Source organism: Lactuca virosa, chromosome 3 (assembly GCF_052849685.1).
Source record: "Lactuca virosa cultivar CGN04683 chromosome 3, Lactuca_virosa_CGN04683_v6, whole genome shotgun sequence".
NCBI classification, from domain to species: domain Eukaryota; kingdom Viridiplantae; phylum Streptophyta; class Magnoliopsida; order Asterales; family Asteraceae; genus Lactuca; species Lactuca virosa.
In genome coordinates this window covers 343,898,017-343,921,831 of record NC_136428.1, presented here as the reverse complement: position 1 = coordinate 343,921,831, position 23,815 = coordinate 343,898,017, and the positions used below count along the sequence as shown (strand labels likewise).

At 39.1% G+C, this 23,815-nt stretch overlaps 1 protein-coding gene across 1 annotated transcript; it reads right to left on the bottom strand.

Annotated features, from left to right (window-relative positions):
• Positions 1-773: 773 nt before the first annotated feature.
• Positions 774-9,160, bottom strand: SE (C2H2 zinc-finger protein SERRATE (SE)). The gene is made up of 12 exons (XM_079086725.1): positions 8,598-9,160; positions 6,753-6,877; positions 6,403-6,451; positions 5,693-5,767; positions 5,534-5,608; positions 5,402-5,449; positions 4,820-4,888; positions 3,939-4,730; positions 3,805-3,853; positions 2,621-2,883; positions 1,331-1,525; positions 774-1,128 (listed from the first exon to the last, which is right to left on the bottom strand). Exons 1-12 carry the CDS (start codon positions 9,083-9,085, stop codon positions 1,068-1,070), a joined length of 2,289 nt encoding a protein of 762 aa, XP_078942851.1. The 5' UTR covers positions 9,086-9,160; the 3' UTR covers positions 774-1,067.
• Between the last annotated feature and the right edge of the window lie 14,655 nt (positions 9,161-23,815).

Below are 23,815 nucleotides of genomic sequence, written 5' to 3'. Positions count from 1 at the left end.
TCTTCGGATTTCAGTAATATCCAAATACATGTTTTTGTCTAAAATCATAAATACATTTTTTGTACTTTTAATGCGAACAAATTGGTCCAAAACAAAATTGAAACGAATCAGTTTTATACTTTTTTTAAGGTATTCACAGCATAAACATGAACCCAAAACTTCAAATATTTTTAACATAAATATGTTGGGTCCTGTTTCGATGTTAGGATAGTTATTATTATTTATCCTACCTAATAAATGAAAATAATTTTGTCAGATGTCATTCTCTCATCATTATACCACATGTCATTTTGTCATAATTTTGAGATATTTATTTTCCACTTGTCATTTAATTCATTTTTCATTTTTTAATATATCATTAATTTAGTTTCTATAAATTAAACATACCATAATAACATAATAACTATATTAGTTTCAAATTTTAAATTTCGAATTTAAAACTTCAATTTTAATTTTAAATAAATTTACAATTGAAACCTTGGTATTTAACATTTTGTTATAATTAACACATTTAATACACGGGTCTGACAACTAAACACATAATTTTAATTTAATTTTTTCATGTTTTTTTTTCATAATTTTACTTATTTCAAATTTCAAATTCAAATAAACTTTCCATTTAATCATTTGTATTTAACATTTTGTTTTAATCAACCCGTATAATATACAGGTATCACAACTAGTACATATAAAAGTAACATAACCCAAGACACGATTGCATGCATTTAACCCCATTCAGAAACCCCCAACAAATCAAGTTTTGAAATTCAACAAAGAGAAATCGGTGTCAAATATCAAAATTATCATATAATTCATCAATAACCATAAAAACCCTAAAATAAACCATCCAATGAACCCAAAAAAAAAAAACATCTTCTTCTTTTTCCCTCGGAAAGTGTTTGGGGCAAAATCGAATTTTACATATCCACTACAAATTTTTTTGTTTACCAACAAACGAAAAATACAAACTTTGTGTCTTCATCGTTGGATTTGCCAAATGGCATTAATTCATTTGTCATCCATCATATCTTAAGAAACTCAAACTATCTGCTGCTTTGCTTTTTGGTCTAGAGACTCCTGTAGTCTATCACTGTCACCTCATCTTCTGGCGCATCAAGGTCTTGGTAGCTGCACACACATTTCAAATGACTAACAATATTTACTCCATCCTATTCAAGTCTAATTTGAAATAACTACCCATTTTTTTCTTATTACAACACTGTACTTTGAGATAACTTTTTAAGAAATGAAAGTAGGATGCTATGATAAGAAAATCAAGAGAAGTATGTTTTAGGACATAACATAATTTATTTATGATAAAAGAACTTGCCTTCGTAAACGACGAGGATCTTGTCTGAAAGATGGAGGCAAAGCAATTATAGGGGCTGGACCGCTCATCTGGGGCCCACTCCGCCCGTTTCTACCGCCACCGCCGCCGCCGCCTTCAAAGGGGGAAGGGCCGCCTTGGTCCCGCAGCATCCGCATTGCAACTTCAGGAGGAGCAGGGACAAACGGACCCAAAGGACTGTCGATTATATAGATTGTTAAAACACACTACCAACAAAACGGGTCATGAAATAGCAACGTACTTCCTCCTACTTATATTTCTTCCTATTACATCCTTATATATTGAAAAAACCCAACTATAGCAATATCATCCGTATGCAAAACAATTTTCTGTGCTAATGCTATAATTGGGAAGATTTTCAAACTGCAATGTGTTATTAACAAAAATATTTGAAACTACATTGCTATAACTAAGCAGATTTTACCAAGTACAATGCCTTAATAAGAAAAAAAAATGGAAGTACGTTGCTGTAATAGACAGTAAAGATGCTATAATACAAAAATATATGAAAGTACATTTGCTATATCTTGCATCTAACCCTAGCAACAACGACGATAATACCATAATAATTTTAATAAGAATGATGATGATGATTAAAACTTATTGCAAGAAACAGTAACGCACTTGGACATTTTTGTTTATTATAGCATCTTCTTCCTATTACAGCATTGTATTGTCAGAAGTCAGATTTTTCTTAGTAACACTAACACGTTGCACTTTGAATAATCTACCCAACTATAGCATTATATTTTCATTTTTTTCTTATTGGGACATTGTACTTTGAAACCCTGCCCAATTTGGTAGATTTTTTAAAGTATAATAGTGAACTAGTAAGAAATGAAAGTGATTATATCACGCTAACAAAAAAAACCCAAGTATGTTGTTACTTACTTCTTTCCTTAAAATAATAATAAAATGAATACAGGCAACCAACTGGAAATACAAGAAATATTAACCTATTTTCAAGTATAGCATCCTACTTCTATTTTGTTCTCTTACAATATTCTATTGATAAAAAATATATATATTTAATACATTGTACTTTGAGAAATCTACCGAACTATAGCATTATATTTTATCAACTTGTTTCTAATGACGATTGTACGTAAAAATTCTACCCAACTATAGCAGTAAAAATGACTTTATATTAGGATAATAGTGGTATAACTGGGTGGAATTTTTCAAGTACAATGTTGTATGAGAAAAAAATGAAAGAAATGTTAAATAAACAAATAAATAAAGGCATTTAACGAAATGGAGATGAGGTCTTACCCAGCACCAGGTACAGGCATCAATACAGGAGGTGGAGGAATGTCGGAAGGGAATGGTGCATGAAGGCCTTGTCCACCATAAGAATCAAACATCTGGTCATCATCACCACCATCATTGTTGGCCTGAAAGTCCATTGACTCTGGATTCTCCCCCCTATCAAATCTTTCACCGCCACCACCATTATTTCTGCCATCATTGTCTCTCCGTCGGTCGTCTTTCAGTCGATTTTCCATTCCCGGCCTACGCCTCTGTGGCCTATCCTTCTGTAAACACATTTCAGTATCTCATTATTAAACAATATGGAACACAGCACTCATGTGAAACAAAGGGATTGGAATTCGAGATTCCAATCCATGATATCAATTAGTTTTAAAGAGAAACATTAGGGCGTGTTTGTTTCGCGGATTCTGATGGAAACGGAAATAGCAACATTGAGTTTCCGGTGTATGTTCTTATTATAAAAACTGTACGTTGAGAATTCTACCCAATTATAGCATTGTATTTGAAAAGACTATTCAATTGTAGCAGTGAAAATTGCTTTGTTTTTGGATAACATTGCTATAATCGGGTAGATTTTTCAATTACAAAGCTGTAACAGGAATAAATGAATGTAGGATGCTATAATAAACAAATAAACAAAATTAAGTCGCTATTTCTTGCAATTAACCATTAATTAAAAGACCCCAATAAAAAAAAGTTATAATACATACACTTATTAACTTATAAGATAAATAAAAACAAAAGAAAAGAAAAATCAAGTTAGACATGTTTACTATAAACATATAAGAGATAATGTCTGAGAGGTTTTAGCTGGTTTTTCAGGAAAGCAACTATGGTCCAAATTTTCCCATAAGAAACAATTTTATTTTATTTACTCTCTACCTAATCAAAATAACCAGTTACCGCAAAGATGAAGAACCCCAGATATTTGGCTTAATTTAAAACGTATAAAACCCAGACCCTAGTGGCTTTTTAAAAAACTGTATAAATATTTTAGGTTTACTAACATTTGCCCAACAAAATTTTGTCAAATCTAAATAATATTTGTAATTTTTATTTATTGAATTCCACTCCATTTCTTTTGAACCAAAAGTGTAACAGATTATGATTCCTTTCAATCAGATTCCAACCTTCTAGCAAATATATTAATAAACATGGCAGTATAGTATAAATAAAAAGCATACCGGTTGAGAAGGCTGCATAATAGGTATCCCACCAGGTGCATCTTCATCACTGTAAATTTCAAACACTTTCATCACCACAACATTCCAAAAAGGATACAAATATCAAAAAAAAAATCTTCAAAAAAACTACTTACTTCATATAATTCTGGAAATATATATCTTCACGAACTTTAGCAGTCACTTCCATCACAAGTTCCGGATGCTTCAGCTTCAAATGTTTATGAACAAACTCAGCAGCATGAAACAGCTTCGTGCAACCCTTAGCCCCACACCCGTATTTCCACCCGTATTTTTCATCCCTAATTTTTCTCACATACGGATCCAACGACTCAGCTGCAACAGCATCAAGCTTTTCCTTTGCAGTCATCACCTCCAACGGATCCTGACCCTTCAATCTCTCCCCCCAACGTGTTTCCAGCTTCTTCTCCCATTCCATTCCGTTCGTTTTCGCATCGGAATTCTTCGATTCCGGCCGAACATGTCGGAATCCCTTGGGTTCACTTTTCTCAGTCATACCATAATAATCCAAACCATGAATCCGCCAAAGATAAGTAATGAGTGTGTCAAGTAACTCAACACCCTCAAGACCTTTCACGGCGGCTGCACCACGTACGATCACCACCGGACCACCGGAACCACCGCCGTGAGATCTATCTCTGTGTGATCGATCGGAATCGCCTCTTGATAATATGTTATCTTCGATTCCTTTTTCCAAATCGAGTTTTTTCACGAGGGCTAGGGCTTGTTCAACATCGGCTTGAATTCTTCTGGGCTCGGAGCTGATTGGGTGGGCTTTTGGTGAGAATGGGTCGGAATCTTTCCGCCCATGCCGCTTTCTTTTGCCGCCCGGATCTTGTTCGTCTTCGGAATTGGGGTTGCTTGTTTGACCAGTTTTGTTTGAAGATGAAGCGGTGACACCGGGTCCTCTGTTTGATTTTAATGAGATGTTAGTGGTTTTATTGTTTGAAGGGTAAAAGAGACAATTTGAAGGAGGTAAGATGGTGGGTTTTCTTACAAATCCAAGGAGCCGTTTTGTAAGTCGAGTATAAATTCCTTGGCTAGCTTTCGAGCAGATTCATTTCTCCTGGAAAAGGAAACGCTTGCAAATAATTATTAAAGAGAAAAAAAAAAAAACATATGGAATGAGTTGTTATATTTAATAAGATGTACGCTAGCATTTGTTGAGATACTCGACATTTTAACTTTAGTAATTTTATTTAAAGAAAATTAAACATAATAAAACTCATTAAACCCCATATAATATTTTTTCGTTATTTTCAAAAATTAAAATGTAATATAATAATATTGTGTCATAAAAATCGGTTATACTGATTTTCATTCCATTCCATGACGGAATGAAAAAAAATATATCCCATGACTATGGAATGAAATTAACAAAATGGAAGGAATCCCATTCCTTCAAGAATGGTCCATTCCATTCCATCGGTCAAAAAAAACAGATCTTTTTGATAGCTATGGAATGAATAATTCCATTCCTTCCCTGATTTCATCATATCAAACACCACCAAATTGATTTACAAGAATAAAGATCCTTTAATTTGTTACAATGAGCTTCTTCTAATACAAAAAGGCGCACCTTTCAATAACAGCAAGCAAATTTGTGGGGTGATATTTGTCTTTCAACCTACATATAAACACAAGCATCAGAACGGAAAGGGCTAAAATTAATGAAAATTTGAAGAAAGAGAGAAAAGAAGCAAAAAAATACCAATCTTCGCCTTTATGAGCATCAAAATAAGCCTGTTTCTGAGTTGATATATATTCTGATTTGTATTCTTGATACCTACAGAAAAATAAGTCTTCAACAACCAACAACCTAATGCACAAGAAAAGGCAATGTACTTTAATATGAGTACACTTATTATACCTGCGTTCAGCTTCTGATGGCAGAACATCATCTTCAAGCTCCTGAATAAACTGCTTATAAGACATCAATCCTTCTCTGAAATGTCAAATTGAAAGGTCAAATTCACATGCAAGTAGTAAGAAAGCATGCTGAAGAGGGTATATTTGTCAAAAACTTTAAACTATAATATCTTCTAACAGCCAAAAACTGTATTATTAGTTATGTCTTAAAACATTTTACAAGTGTATGTCCCAATCTAGTGATTCTATAGCTTCAAAACAGAGTCAAAATGTATTATTTTAGTTTATGTCAACATTACGTATAATACTGCGGTATTTAACTTAAATGTTGTCATCTAACTTAACCTCTCCCCAAAAAGAAACTACATGTTTAGTTGAGCTATTATATTTGATCAACTTTGATTAATCTATGCCAATAGAATGAATTTTCATATGAACTTTTTATATTATATGTAAATAAAACGTACAGTTTTAACTTTAAAGTAAAGTTCAAACATAGTAAAAGCAGGCTAAAACCCAAATAAGGTTATAACAAAAATCTATTTTTTTCAAATCATTTTAGAAAATAAAATTTAATTTAATCACAATCATAAAACTTATAAAAAATAAAAAAATAAAAATAAAACTAAAAAAAAACATTTGCGTCACTAAAAGTTACATAGATAAAAGTGGGTTATATAGCAATTTTTCATTCCATTCTATGATGCTCACCTATGTGTATTGCCATGATCATTGTAACCCCCACGAGCCGAATCCCAATCTGCAAAAGCAGAAAAATGCTGATAAAACTTAAAAATAAAAGACGAAATTATCTAAACAAATTGCATGCTGAATTCCATACAATATGAACTTGTATGTAGTGAGTACACATTTTCACAATCAACAACTCCATGAAAAATAAGAACAGGATGGAATTTCATTATTATATTGATTTAAAGTTAGCGTATTTACATAAACAAAGTACCCATTATAGTGAAAACTAACATACTAACAGCAAAACATCAAGCTTAGTTATATTTTAATAATTCTGATAGGAGCTGATGAACAAAATTGGTGCTTACCAGATGGACCACCTTGGTACCCACCAGATGAGCGCCCACCATACCTACCACGGGGCCTATCATCAGGATAGCCTGGCCTGCCGCCCATATCACGCTCATAGCCACCAGGATACTCATACCCAAACCTGTATCAACAATAAACAATATTGAGTGAACCAAACAAAGATTTTCAAGCAACTGTGTCTTTAAGCTAAAATGCATTTCATATGATTATATACAACATATATAGTTATGTGTGTGTGCTTTCACAGATAAGAAGAATTCGTTTTATCTCGTCTCACAAAAGTGAAATACTGAAGTTAGTACTGACCAGTATTTTTACTATAGATGTGGTCTGAACAAAGTTTGATTAGTAAAATGCTATAAGTCACTGAAAGCAACTGTCTTATAACTAATTTTGACCACTGGGAAGATCAAGTAGATATAACCTAGTAATCTAATATTTTCATATTTTCTCAAATGTGTTTGACCACATGACCTTGCTGATAAATAAGTTGAATACTAATCAGATGCTCAAAAAGAAACTAGCATGTTCAAACTATGGTAGATCGTCTAGGCCAAAAGAATTTTCTAGGATTTCCAAACAACAACTACGAAAATAGGTGTTTCAGTTAAATAAGTTTTCCCAGATAATGATACAGTCATTTTGTTTATTGCAATTTGCATCCCAAATAGAAAGCAATGCACTTACAGAAGAAAGAAATGTACTTTTGCTACTTTTTCACTAAAAAGCTTATGTGGGAGTCGAGTCACATGACCACAACAGACCACATGCCTTTCAAAATATATGATTCAACCTGCCAATATTGGAAGCTATACTATCATAAAGCATGGTGGAATTCTATACTTCTCTTTTAAGAGGAAAAGAGTTAACTTTTTACAAATTTACCCTCCTTTACTTTTCCTTCAATTTTCCCAAAGGTGCCATCTTTTTCTCAAACATTTTTTACATTATTTATCCAAAACAACACTTTATCCAAACAGCAGTTAATGGGGAAAATAAGCACCTTAGAGCTACTAAAATTTTAATATCCAGTGGTTTAAGGTATTTGTAATTGGTCTGGAGTGTAGCATTCCATACTTTAAATTGGAGACATATTCAATCCAATCAAGAACTCAACACTGGGAATCTGCTTCATATTTCAAGTGAGGACATGTCTCCCCATTACTAAACATCATCAGTGCCTCCTTTTTCAGCTTCTATCCTCACCTCCAATTAATACTCCCCCCTTCCAAATTATAAGAGCACTTTCCTGTGTATTATATTGTTCATACCATGAAAGTGCTCCTGTAATTTAGAACGGATGGAGTATTACTTTAGCTTGCAATCAATTATTTAGAATGGATGGAGTGATACTCTCGCTCACAATCAGGTATTTAGAAAAGATCGAGAAATACTCTCACTCACACTCACTATCAATTATTTTGAAAGGGTGGGTGATACTCTCGCTCACAATCAATTTATCCATAACCCCCTGCATCAAACTGCTGCATCTCTTCACAAATTGTTGCAAACACTACTTAAATCATGTGGGGAAAAGAGTGAGATACATGACAAGGCCAAAATATCCCCAAAATAAGCTCAGACCTGGAAAAAGCACTACTAGCAGAAACATAATAGATATTACAAAACTTTACTAAATGTTAAGAGGGAGCATAATAAAAGCAATTAGCAAGCCTCCAGAAATTAACATATAGCCTAATCATCCAATTTATAGGAAAGGATAAGTCCTGGCTGACTGACTAAAATCAGAATCATATATGGTGATAATATGCATCCTATGATAACAGCTTCCAAAAAAATGCAGTAAAACAAGTGAAAAAACAAGGAAACAATTTACGGACCTTCTATCGCCAGGTCCGAAACCTCCGCGAGGACTTCCACGGCGACCATCGTAACCACCGTCATCCCTACGAGACCGCTTAAAAGGAGGAAATGGAGGTGACCTCCGGGGTGGAGGGGAGTGACCGCCACCACGTCGGTCCCGATAGGGAGGCGGAGGAGAGTTAGGGCTAGCAGCACGACGCTTATAATCCCTGGGAGGTGGCCCAGGAGGAGAGCGATTACGGTGTTCATAGTAATCGGAACGACGATTAGGTGGACGGTCAGTGTCCCGATCCCTTTCATCGTTTCTTCTCTCTCTGGAATCACGGTCATTGCGGCGTGAAGGAGGCAGTGGCGGTGGTGGAGAAGAAGCAGCATCTGGGTTCTCGATTCCGGCGGACTTGTTATTGTCTTCGCCGTCGTCATTGCCTTCTCCGTCTTCATCTTTGCGCTCTCGGCTACTACGACGTTCCACTGCATCGACCGGCGTGTCCATCACTTCTGCCATCGATGGAGATGCGAAAATTCCAAACCCTAAAACTGGTAGTGTTTGTGTAAATAAATGGAGTATGCACTATGCAGCATGTACCGTACAAGATAAAATTTACATATAACTTTATATATTTAAAAGACTGATTTTACAAATTCGGTCCTTATCGTGTATCATTATTCGCATTATTTGGTCCATATTTGATTTTTTTTTTTTTTTTTTGCAAATATCTTTAATGGTTTTGCTTTGTTGCCCTTATGTTATTTGATTAGAGTATATTAGAGAAATGCTCCATGATGTTTATGTTATTTGATTAGAGTATATTAGAGAAATGCTCCATGATGTTTACCTTAGTTTGCTCGTATAGTCCAAGTTTTGATAAATTGATGACAGACATTCTTATGGTTTCAAAAGCAAATAGATTTGATTCATGTCTTAGTTCCCGTCGCATAGACTTTGTTAGAAAGCCCCTCGTATGCCCTCCTACATTGGGGAAAATCAGTTTTTCCACATATCCTTCTGCAAGCCAACTTATTGTCGTCAAAGGTCTCAATAAATATGCTTATAACTTTCATATTACGTCACTAACCTACATTTACCATCTTCCCTCAAGAAAACACATTTTTGGTCTGCATTCTTAGTGTCGACCTCAAGTCATACCACATCAGCTGAAATGAAGTGACTTGTAGAAAAGAAAACACCATGTTTAAACCTACAACATGGACCAACCATTGAACTTGATTCAAAAGATGAGTACGGTAAGTTGTATATTGTTATTACATTTTTATCGAAATATATTTACAATGTGAACCTAATGTCTCTAATTAAAGTTATTATTAATGAAATAGATGTTGGTCCATTAATTGAAATAAAACGATGTAAGAAACAGATTTAAGAACAATGGATCTTGTAGCAAAAACTTGAACTTCACATAAATGTTCCATGTGTCGGTTCTTATAGAACTTTATTGACCATATAGACTTTTTAAAGGCTTTAGTCCTTTTCAATGACCATTATCAACCTCTGTATGACCTTACTAACTTAGAATAAGAGTATGGTGTGGTAGAGTGTAACATTCCGTTTGAAAATAAATAAAATAAGTAAATAAATAATAAACCTAAACCCCGAGATGTAAATTATATATATTTTTATATATTATTTTATTGTAGCCCTAAATCCATAATAATTTAGCAGGGTGTTGGTTGCGGGAGTTAGATGTCATAATTATGGATTGGGGGTGGGGGGTAAAGTGTAATTTTTCGGGGTGGTTTTGTAAAGAACTCTGGAGGTTGAGGGTTGATTGGTAAATTATGGATTTAAGTTGAAAAGAATTGAGAAGGAGGCTTGGAAGTGTAACTATGAGTTAAGTTTGAAAATAGACGGGCATAAACCTGTCACCTCCTCTCATTCAAACCCTAAACCTAGATTCATTCTCCAGCCGCCACCATTTTTGGAGTCTCCTCCAGCCGCCGCACACTCCGCTAACTAAGTTGCTAATGAATGCTACGGCTTACCCGCAGTCTTACATCACTTCCCTCACTGACTCGCTGCTGGGGAATGCTGCTACTACCCCGCAGCCTTATATCCCGACTAAACTCGCACCTGTCGAAGGCTCTCCGACCTGGTTTCCCCGAACCAACCATCAACTACTCGCGAAGACACGAACTCAAGGTTGGAAAGTTTCCCCAGCTTCCAACCTAACTGCTCCTCAATCCAAACTGCCACTTGAGTTGCTTCCTTCCTCACCAAGACTGCGGAACCACCCCAGTCTTGCACTTACTTCTGTCTCTGGCCCCCACGAGTGGCTCTCCCCCACTTCGATTCGTCTAGCTCCTCACAGCTCACAACTTGGGAGAATTACCAATTCTCCCTACCATCCTCTGGCCACTCTGCTGAGAACCCGAGCTTACCACAGCTGGGAATCTAACCGATCTATCCCCTAACGACACCTTCACGAAACTAGCGAGACACTACCGAGCCCCACACATGTATGTTACAGTTACTACATCCAAAGTAACATGCTCTAAAGGAGGCGACCTCCTATTATCATTCTAAAATCCAAGGTATGCAGATGGCATATAACTCAATCACAAGCAGGCCACAAAATTCCGAAATATCATTATCAATACCGATGCAGAACCATAACAATAAGATTATAACATAAGCTAATAGGGAAATGAAAGAAGATATATACCTGACGCATCGGGCTGCTCACACCTCATCTGAAACCAACTGATACGCCCTGCTCCTCACTGCAGGTACCTCCGCCCGACCCTGACGGTCGTCGGTGATCCTCAAGGTTGCAGGGGCAGGTGCTATCACCTGTCCTGCTGAATGCAAACTCGGACATTGGGCCTTCTTGTGGCCCCTCTGACTACAATGGAAACATATCAGGTCTGATCCCTGGGTGGTGGTAGCAGTACAATCCCTGCTGAAATGACCAGTCTGGCCGCACTTGAAGCAGCCCGAATCACCACCACTGCCACTCCTACACGCACCCTCGTGCGTCCTGCCGCACTTGCCACAGCGGCCCCGGTCCTGAGGACCTCTCAACCTAGAATCTGATGTCTTGGGCCTCTTGCCCGATCCCATAGATATCTGAACCTCTGCCAACTTTCTCTTCCTTTCTGTCTCAAGATCAATCTCTCTTTCTCTGGCCCGAGCGATCATGTCTTCCAGCGTCTTGCAGCTGGACCGACTCACAAACTGGCTGATATCACTCCTCAACATTTCGTGGTACCGAGCCTTCTTCATCTCCTCGTCCGCCACATACTGCAGAACCAGAAGGGCTCTCTCCCTGAACTTGGCGGTGATCTCCGCCACTGTCTCTGTAGTCTGTCTCAAATCCTGAAACTCTCGGGCTAACTGTTGCACCTCAATCACCGGTGCAAACTCGGCCTTGAACCTGGCCGAGAAATCGCTCCATGTCATCGCGTCCAACGCGGCATCATCCCCGATAGCATGACCACCCTCCTCCCACCAATCCCGTGCTCTGTCCTGCAGAAGACAGGAGGCGAGTCGAACCTTGTCCCCCTCAGGACACCGACTAGAACGAAAAGCGTTGGCGACATCAGCCAACCATCTGCCACTAGCAATGGGGTCCCTAGCCCCATGGTAGTCTGGAGCTCCACAAGCTCTGAACTCCCGGAATGTCAATGTACGCGCTCCCAACAAGGTCATCATCTCTGTGTGGAAGGCTCCAAGCCTCTAATCCAAAATCTCCAGGATGCCCTCCTTGACCGTGCCAAAGATCACAGGAGTCTGGTCTAGAATATTGCGCGTAACCTCCGCTGATACAAACTCCTTCATCTGCTCCTCGAGCTGCTCGGTCCCTGAACCCGAGCCTGATCCCTCTCTGACACCTGACCCATCCACTGGTCCATCTTGCAATGTCGCCATACTGAAAACATGCCATAACAATCATCAAAATACACATCATTGCCGAGGGATCACACACTCTCTACAAGTTCCCTGGTTTCATCTCGGCCCCTCTTGAATCAAGTATGGATCCTCTGCTTTCAGTAGTACGGGCCCATACTACCTTCCACATCTATCCGTACTTTCCTCAAGAATTACCTCAACTCCACCAAGTCCCTTTCACTACCACCGCGGGTCCCAGCACTAAACTCATCCTAGGCCTACCCTAGGGAAATCTGTAACATCCCAAAATTCAGGTATAACTATTTAACCCTTCTTTTTATTCAAAGTGTCAAGTTTAGCCCTTAAGGGAAATTGGTAGCAAATGAGTACGATGGGCGTACTCATGTGCTTATTTTGGACGCGGACTCGCCTGAGTACGCTGGGCGTACCCAGGGTTACGCTGGGCGTAATGTGTCCAGATGCAAACCCTAATTTCTGACTTGTGCACTATATATTGGATGCTAAGGCTCATTTCTCAGCCTCCATAGCAGTGAGTAAAACCCTAAGAGAGAACTTTCCATCGTCCTTAGTGAGTGTGTGTGATTTTGGAGCTAAAAGTGCCTTGGGGTGTTAGTGAAGAAGAAGGAGAGGAGCTTGTGGAGGCTAGATCTTGAAGTGCAAGTTTGGATCTGAGATCTACAGAGGAAGGAGCTGCTTTTAGAGGTATAAAGTTCAAAACTTTCCCCTTCTTTTGGTTTGTTGTTACATGGGCCATTTCTAGGGTTAAAAGTCCCAAAGGTGGAGACTTTATGAGTGTAAGGTGCTCCATGGTCCGAGATCTGTCCCCTTTCAGTGATATTTGTGTTTTGGATCCATAAAGTTTCCATCTTGGTCATTGATATGAGGACATGCTAGAGTTTTGAGCTTTCTAGGGCTAGAAATGGAATATTTCGGGTGTTAGTGACTTGTTCGGCCATGCAAAGGCTTAAAGTCATCGACTTTATGGATTAAGAGGCTTAGAAATGGTCAGATCTAGAAGTTGGACGTGAGTCTTAACTGTTTAAGACCTCAAGAGCTGAAGCACTGAAACTGGGAGTTACGCGGGGCGTAATCCCAGTACGCGCAGCGTAAGGGGTCGCGCACCCCGTTTCTGTGAGGACGCCGGGTACGCCCAACGTACATGTTTGGTACGCGCAGCGTAACCTGGAGGGTTGACTTTTGTTGACTTTTAGGGTTTGGTAAACTTTAGGGTCTTTGAGCCATGGAGGGGGTAAAATGGTCTTTTACCCTTCTGAGAGTACTAAGAGGAGGAATAGTCTAGCCTTGAGAGACGTATTGATTTAGAGTGTTTATTTTATATGATTAGGCGGAGGCTAGACCCGATTTTACAGAGTTCGAGCTTTACCGAATTACCCGAGGTGAGTCTTCTCACTATACTTTACCTAGAGTGGTAATTAGAGTTATGTGACAGAGTATTTTGTATGCTTTTGCATGATGTGATTTCTATGTGATGTATGCTATGCATGTTATAGAGTTTACAGAGTTAGGACCGGAAGGTCCACAGAGTTAGGGCCAGAGGGCCCACAGAGTTATGGGACTGGAGGGTCCCACTGAGACACATTGACCAGAGGGTCAAACAGAGTTATAGCCTCGAGTGGCTAATATGTGTTGTGTGTGGTATTTTGGGGAACTCACTAAGCATTTATGCTTACAGTGTTGCGTTATGTGTTTCAAGTACCAGTGAGGATCGCGGGAAGGCGCCGGCTTGATCAGTACACACACGAGAAGCTTTTATATTATGATCTTGGGATGTGATGTTATGATTTGACTATGTGATACAATGGTGTTTTTATAACAATTATGGATGAAAATATGTTTTATAAAATGTGAAAAATTATTTGAAAATTTGGGTGTTACAAAATCTCTGACCCAAACCAGTCCTCAGCTGCTGAAAGATTCCCAGTAATATCAACTAGCTACCTCATGACTATAGCCACATGCAACATAGATCAGATAATCCTTCGAGTAATAGACCCATCTCTAGAACGGTTGGACTCAGACAAGAGCTGCGCAATAGGGTCAAATCTATCACTCTGAGATTATCCAGCCTGTGCCACATGCGACCTAACATATTCACTTAATAGCTAGCTCACATTACTAAGAGTCCCACAAAGCACAAAGCAAGCAGCATTCAGACAAAAAAAAGGGAATCTAACCAGAACATAATCAAGCAATTCTATTCAAATAACAAGAATCTGCACTAGCATGCGATGTTAAGCTCATATAATCAGGCATAACCTAAACAGGCTATCCTACCACTGTCCAACCAATACTAGCATGCAGTTCACAGACACATATAGCAGGCATATAAGGCATCCTCCTAGATCCTTAGCCCTAAATCTAGCATGCTGATCACATAATCATATCATAACATAAACTTGTTTGGGTAATTTGGGAGAACTTACTTGAGCTCGGTTGATTGCATGCACCACACCCTTTTCTCTTTTCAAAGTTCTTTTTATAAAAATGATTCTCTTTTGAAAATTTCCTTACCAAGCCCTCAGTTTGAGTTCAGTCACACCTGAGAGTGTGTCTGAATCCCTCAAACCAAGGCTCTGATACCAACTTGTAACATCCCAAAAATCAGGTCCAAAAAAATTTCATTTTTAGATCATTAATCAAGTCATAATAATAATTCATCCGTCCAAAACATTAGTCATTTGTACAAATCAGAGTTTCATTTCCAAAACACTTGTTCAATTATTAGAGTAAACATCCCAGGCTAACTTATCATGGTGTCTGCATTGCAATCCTCCCGAGCTCCTCTTTTGAAAACTGAGCACCTGAAACCAAAACTGAAAACCGTACCATACATATCTACATATCTACTGATCCATACATGCCATACATTGAGAATACAAACTTGCCATACATAATTCTCCAGCCTACCACATACCATACATATCTACTGATCCATACATGCCATACATAATTCTGAGCACATAACCACATACTAGGGCCCCGCCCGCTGCATTGGGCCTCGCCCACCATCGGACCCCGTCCATCATCAGGCCCCGCCTGGCATCAGGTCCCACCTGGCATCGAGCCCCGCTCGGTATACAGATATGTTTCCCTTAGGCCTCGCCTGTCTCTGGGCCTCGCCCGCCATACACATACATACAATCAAATAACATACTGAAACATACATGAACATTCCCTAACCATACCCTGATCTAAGGCCTCACCTAACTTGGGCCCCGCCCCTAGTCTGCTACTGAAGTAGTGGAACCTCGTCCACACTCCTACTAGTAGTGAGATACGGGCCCTCGCCCACACTCACATCCTTCCTATCATGGGCCTCGCCCCTGCTCTGCTAATATCGAGATATGGAACCCCATCCATACTCAGCTAGTGATGAGATACGGGACCTCGCCCACACTCACCTCCCTACTAGGCACATACAAGTATCACGAAGACAACAAGTATAATCTAACGCACTACATAAGAATCTTCCCCAGGAATACCCCGGCATCGGACCCCCGACCCGGAAACATACTATTATCTAACGTACTTCGGGCTTACCCCGACATCGGACCCTCGGTCTGGATCCTATCATACTGACACATGCAAGAATCACAAAGACCTCTAGCATCCTACCATTCCTGTGGTCTCGACCGGCATCAGGTCGTAACCCGGAACATATATCAATAAGTGCCTAGGGCTAACCCCTGGGTCTTCCTTCTACACATAAGCATAAACATGAACATGAACATAATGAGCCGGCATTGTGGCCGTAGACCCATGCACACAGTGAGGAGACTTACCTCGCACTGCTGAAAACTCGATGAACACTTCTGACTGCTAACCGGCAACTTCTGAACCGCTGACCCTTCGGCTTCCCGAACTATCAATACCCAAAATAACATTTAGACCACAATAAACCAAAAGTCAACCCTGGTCAAACTTGGTCAAAGTCAACATCCAGTTGACCTGACTCGTCGAGTTGGTCTACCCACTCGTCGAGTCCATACTCTTCCAATCCCAAAACAACCCCGACTCTAATCGTCGAGCCTTGCAAGAACTCGATGGGTTCTCCTTCAACGATGCCACTGGGACCATCTTCAACCGGCTCGTCAATTTCACCACTGAACTCGTCGAGTTCATCATCCACATATGAATGTCTCTAGTCTGTGACTCGCCGAGTTGTATGAACAACTCGTTGAGTCCATCTTCATAACTAAGAAGATTGCCTTAGACTCGTCGAGTTCTTCCTTGAACTCGTCGAGTACGATGAACTTCATAACCATTATGGACTCAGACTGGCTGAGTCCCTTTCCAATCTCAACTTGTACCCTTAACAGAAGGGTTTTGGGGCAATAACTGGCCTGACTCGCCGAGTGCCACAACTGACTCGCCGAGTCTCTCCATGTCCAACACTATTCATACGATTTCAGACAAGCTCAAGGCATCCAAGACCCAGATCTGGTCTCCTAGGGTCGGGGTATCACACAAAGCTGCTACCTTTGCACCCTTGCATGACCCTTTTTGCTCAAAAGGCCATAATAACCACTTAAACTTTGCATGGGGAGTTCTATTGGCATAAAGCTTCCACCTTTATGCCTTTACTACTCAAGACACTCCTAGATCTGAAAGGATCTGGCTTGGGGACGTCCAAATTCCACAAGAAATCACCCTTGGTCCATAAACTTCATAAAAAGGAACATAAGGAGATCTAACAAACTATAAGTAAAGGAAGGAACTTGATTACCAAAAATGAGCAGAAAATGGAGTGAATCTTCTGGATCTACTCCTTCCTCCTTGAACCTCCAACCTTCTTCTTGTTTCTCCAAGCTTCAAGAATGCTCCAAAACTCTCAAAATAACTCACAACTCAAGGGAGGCTCTAGGGTTTTCGTTCTGGACTTGAGAGAGTATCAAGGGGGCTGATGAAGGCTATAATGTTCCTTATATAGGGTACAAGGCCCGCATTTAGGGTTTTCCCCAAACCTGGCCAACTTGCCGAGTCCGTCTTCTGACTCGTCGAGTAGGCCACTAAACCCGCGACCAAATCGCGCTCCTACTCGTCGAGTCACCCATCTACTCGACGAGTCACTTCCTCATTTGAGGTTTTCTTCTCTTTTCCGGCCTTCTGAATTCAGGGTGTTACAACCGAGCTTCCTCCGACGCCTTTGCTACCGGCGATATCGAAGACCGATGGGAAAACCCGGGATGACGTCGCGTCATATTGGAGATCGGAATGGCAGATTTGACGTCGTGGTTGTCGCTGCTGTCACTCCTGATCGCATCTCTTCTTCGTCGTTCCTCGGTTACTATGCCCCAACCTACATTTCGTCGTCGTCGTAGCTCCGAATAATTGCCTCTTTCTGTGCTCCGGTTGCCGCCTGCCACCCGAAGTGGCTGTGATGGGTGCGTGTTTCACGATAAAACTCGTGTCGTATATATGTGTGTGTTGCTGCTAGAACCCGTGAAGTGTGGGGGGTGTTATGTTGGCCAGAGGTGAGGCGAACCACCATGGTAGCCAACCATGGTGGTTGCCGCTAAGTTGCTCTCTTTTGCCGCCACCAGCCACCGTGAGGAGGTAGCTGTGTGTGTATGTGTATGTGTTTTGGTGTAAATATGTGTGTGTATTAAGGCGTGATGTTGTAGGAGCAATCTTTGGCCGGAAAATCAAGGAAAATTGTCACACCCCTGAACCAGGATGACGGAAACGTCTGGAGGCGGATGACGTCATTGTATAGTATCATAACAGTTGAATATAAATGAAACATAGCAACCCAAGTGGCATACATTGAGAATACAAACTTCCATAGTTTACATATTATACTTGTTCATAAGTTACACAAAAGTGTCAAAAAGTAAAATTTGATAGTGCTGCATCGCTTGAGCTCAAAACATAGTTGATTACCTGTTACTGGTTCCCTGAGAATACAAGTCATTTTGAAAAACGTCAACTATAAAGTTGGTGAGTTCATAAGCATTTTTGTATGAAAATGGATTTGTAACTGTTTAAAATGATTTTCGTATACTTTCAGAAAATCCGATATTTTCTATAAACTGTGTTGTTAGTCTTATATCCAAACTAAGAAAAATGTATGTATGACTCTTGTGTCTTTCCTTGTAAAATGATAGTGTATGTATGTTCCAAGAAAATCCAATATTTTATTATAAGTAAACTGTAGTCTTAAACCCTGAGACCATAAATGTAAGCAATTGTGTACTGAAAATGATATGTAGTTTTATATTTTAATAAAACCAGCGAAGTGTAAGCTTCCCGTAAACCAATATAGTATTGTTAATCCCTAAGTGAGTTATTATAACCATGCTAAATGTGACTGTTATGCATGTACGACGTTCTTCAGGCGTCAGAATCGGTAAGATATTTGTCACCCTAGACTGACCCGTCTAGCCGTAGCGAACAACTCAGGTGTGGGGTTGTCACTCCCCGTATAGATCTATACACAACTACCTCGCTCTCCCTCCAGGAGACTCTGGTTATAATGCAGGACTTAGAGTGTACGCTAGGTAGGTACAGTGAAGAGAGTGTCTCACTAGAGCATTAACGAATTTACGTGAACTACGACTCCCTTTTTATTGCATAATGAAATGACTTCACTACTGAAAATTTGTGACATGTGTTTTATGACACGCGTTTCATGAGTTTCATGGCATGCGGTTTACGACACGCTTTTTATAAGTTTCATGACATACGTTTTATGACATGTGTTTTATGATATGCAAACTATTTTGTCAACAGTTTGTTTTGTATTCTCTTTTGTGTAAACTACTTATAAAAACTTTATATAAATAGTCAATAATAATTATGTCTAGTAGTAACATGTGTTGTAAAAATAACATAATACTCTTGGGTTTTAAACCATCAAAAATAGTAACGACAAAATTACGACTATTTTTACTAGAAAAGTTTATTTTTAGTAAAAATCTCCAAGAGTTTGTAGTTTTTGCACAACTCATATCTTTCCGGTTGAAATTTTGTAACACAAAATGGTTTATTTTTGTCAACTTTAGGGGTAAGACAAGTAAATATCCAAAAATCAAAACATATTTGGGCTTCTATATACATATGTTCTTGTATATTTGAGTATATCGACTTTAAGGCCCGATTTTGTGTAAATAAAGTGTTGACAATCACATATGTCACGATTTTTATGTAGTAAACAAATGATATCAACCATTTTATACAAGAAATTGTTCACATTTAGCATATAATCATAGTGCATGCAAATGTCCAATGGCCAAACTCATTTTAACTTATAACAAGCTTGTAAATCACGATTTTCATGTGTGTATGTATGAGTTTTTCGACATCTTATGCTCAAAACATTCCATAAACAAGTTGGTGCATGCAAAAATCCATTGGGTAAACGAAACTTGACTTGTATTCCCCCCCCCCCTAAAAGCATGAAAAACACGAAAAACTTGGGGGTATGAAGCTCACCTTGTTTATTTCGTGTGTTGTAGGAAGGAAGAATGAGTGGTTTTCGAGCCTAGCCTTGCACAAGCTTGAGGGATTCTCGAAAATGCTAGTGTTTCTAGGAATCTAACACACGAAAATGTATGTGAACATGGAGTTTTTATCTTAAAGATGTATGAAAACCATAGGGATTTACAAGAATGCTTACCAAATTTCTATGAGTTTCTTGAAGAAGAGCACTCCTTGAAGATGGCACACGAATTTGGAGAGGCAAGATGAGAGAAACTTGAGAGTAAGATGAGCGGAGAATTTTTTTGTGTGTGTGTGTTACCATCGGCCGCAACCCTTAAATGGAGAGGGAAATGGCCTTGGTTGTTACTTGTTGGTTACTTGGAGGTTATGCATGGAAGTATGATGTATAAAGGCTTGCATGGTGTGGAAGTTTGGAGGACAATGGCTTGCCATGCATTGTTGTTCGATGGACGAAGGGAAGTAAAGTAGTAAGGTGTCACTACTAGTCAACTCTTGGGTTATGCCTCCAAAATCCGATTTTTGCTAGCTCAAGATAGGGTTTACGGGTTTGACATGGCCCAAATAAAAGAGTTTTCGCCCTAGGGTTATTTGGGCCGAGAACTCCTAAGCACAAGCCCAAAAATCGATTTGTGTTTGGCTATTAGATTAAACTTGGGCTTATAAGAGGATATTACAACTTGATTCTTAGTGTATGCACATATGTATTCATATAGCATTGCCATTTTTGAAATTCAATAATTTAATGCAACAAGGTTACATAGAGGAATTGTTTGTACATGAATACAATCTTGACCTTAATTTTGCTAGTTGTGACATCATCCCCCCGTTAGAGAGAATTTCGTCCCGAAATTAGTTCTAAAGCGGCCTTCAAGAATTAGGGAAAAGATGTGGATACTTCTGTTTCATCTGGTCTTCGCGTTCCCAGGTGAACTCAGGTCCTCGTTTGGCACTCCATCGGACCTTCACAATGGGGATGCGACTCTGTTTCGTTCGTTTCACCTCCCTATCCATTATTTCCACGGGTTCCTCAATGAAATGAAGGTTCTCGTTTACCTCAATCTCATCAAGCGGGACAACGAGAGTTTCGTCAGATAAGCATTTCTTCAGGTTAGATACATGGAAAACACGGTGTACATTGCTGAGTTCAGGCGGTAGCTGGGGTTTATAAGCTACCGGACCAATCCTAGCAAGGATTTCAAAGGGTCCGATGTATCTCGGGTTCATTTTCCCATGCTTCCCAAAGTGTATCATCCCTTTCCAAGGAGAGACCTATAGTAGTACGCGATCACCGACATGAAATTCCAAGGACTTCCGTCGTTTATCCACGTAGCTCTTTTGTCGGTCTCTGGACACCTTTAGTCGTTCCTTAATCTGAATAATCTTCTCAGTTGTTTCTCTGATGATCTCAGGACCCGTGAGAGTGTTGTTGGGTACTAGTCCCTTTGCCAGTTGGGTGTCTCCCACCTCATCCCAACATATAGGTGATTTGTATTTACGTCCATATAGAGCCTCAAAGGGAGCGACCTTGATGCTTGTGTGATAGTTATTGTTGTACGAGAATTCGACCAGTAGCAAGTGGGTATCCCACGCCTTGCCAAAGTCTATTACACAGGCTCTTAGCATATCTTCCAATGTTTGGATGGTCTGTCACACCCCCAAACCGGAACGACGGATACATTCGGGGGTGGAGGACGTCATGTACAGTATCACAACAATTGCATCATAGTAATCAAAGCAAACACAACCATTACATTGAATATATATAAGGCATTTACATCTGTTCGATACATAGTTGTATACAACAAAAATGTATAATCAAAAGTATAAAAGACGCGACTCTAAAAGCTCCGTCTTCTCAAAAGCTTGCTGGTGTACCTGTCTACCGGTTCCCTGAGAATACAAGCGGTTTTGAAAGAGTATCAACATTTAAGCTGGTGAGTTCATAAGTATATTTTTGTAATGAAAACCTGTTTGTGGATCTATAAAATGTTCGCATGTTCTCAAGAAAATCCAATATTTTCTTTAGTAATGAGAAGTAGTCTTAAACCCTAATACCAAAATGTACGTTCGTTACTATATTATGTATTTGTATATGAAAATGTTAGTCTGTTTGCCTGGCTACCACCAGTTGTATTGTATTTTGTGTTCTGTACCAAAAACCTTTGTATGAAAACCCTGGTTATCACCAGTAATGTATAATGTATTATGTATGAAAACTTTTGTATGAAAATTCTGGCTACCACCAGTATGTATAGTATGCTTTGTATGAAAACCCTGGTTACCACCAGTATGTATAGTATGTTCTGTATGAAAACCCTGGCTACCACCAATATGTATAGTAGTTTTATTATTTAAAATAAAACTATGTATTTGAATTCCCTGGAATCCTCCAGTTGTAGTGTATGATAGTTGTATTAATAAAAACAAAACTATTTGAAGAATTGAAATCCCGTAAACAAATGGTTAGTTTATACTGTTGTGAGTTTGATATAACCATGCTTGATATGACCTAGTGACCTCTACGACGTTCTTCAGGCGTCGGATGTTATGACATTTGTCACCCCAGGCATGCCTGCCTAACTAGCAGTTCAGGTGTGGGATTGTCAGTCCCGAATAGATCTATTCACAAATCTCACGCTCTCCCTCCAGGAGACTCTGGTTATACCGTGGTAGGATTTAGTTATGCACCCCGAAGGGTACAATTGAAGTAGTGCCTCACAACCCTGTATTAACTAGTTTACGTTTAGTGTTGTAGCGTTCTCTTGTACTTGAAACTGTATGTATACTTGTAGAGTAAAAATAATTATACTTAAATAATTATTTAGTATTGTACTATTGTTCTCAGAAAATAGTATTGTATGCCATAAACTATATCTATCATAGTTTATATGTTTGTTAATGTATAAGCTCTGGACTTGTTAAAATCGTGTGTTGAATCCCAAACTATACCTATTATAGCTTGCATGTATGTTATGTATTCGAGTCATGTATTGTACTGAAAACCTTGCAATTATGGTTGTGTGTTGAAAACTTCCCTTATGCTCAGCATGTTACAAAATGGATAAAATATCTAAATATTTTATAAAATGTAGTGATCTCTTGGTTGTATCAATTGCATAAGTTTTAATCTTGTTGAAATCCTTTATATAAGAACACAAAATTCCTTTGTGTTTTGCTTGTATTCCCCCTGAAAACGTTAAAAACAGTAAAAGTGTAAGGGTATGAACTCACAGTTGATTATGTGTACGAGCTCGACAGCAAAACCGGAAAGATGACCCTCGAGTTGGAGTACGCGGAATTAATGGTATCCTAATGATAATTAAACACATAATTGTATTTTAATTAGCGAAATCATTAATTAAAGTGTTAGAAAACACTTGCTTTTGGGTTAGGAATGTTACCGAGACTTGTTTGAAGTGGAAAAAGAGGGTTTGCAGCCAAGGTTCACGACTCAAGGCTGTTTGCGGCCGTGAACTGGGTTTGCGGCCGTGAACTAGGTTTGCGGCTGTGAACTCGTTTGCGGCTGTAAATAGGTTTGCAGCCTTTGAAGATATGAAGGTTGTTGTTGGTGTTCTTGAGGAAAAACTTGAAGATTTGAAGGTTTGATCTTGATGATTTGAATGTTCTTGGGAGGTTCTTGAGAGTACTTTGAGAGGATTTTCGGGTGAAAAAGATGAGAAATGAAGAATCTCTCCGGGAAGAACCTTTATATCGGTTGGGTTTACGGTCGGAAAGGGGTTTACGGCCGTAAACGAGTTTACAGCCCAAGGGTTTACAACCCAAGGGTTTACGGCCATAAACACTTGGCTGGACGATTTTTGCTGATTATTCGAAGGAAAACTGGATTTTTCGAGTGTTTTTGGTTCCGAAAACTTATATAACTTTATTTATATATTTTAGATT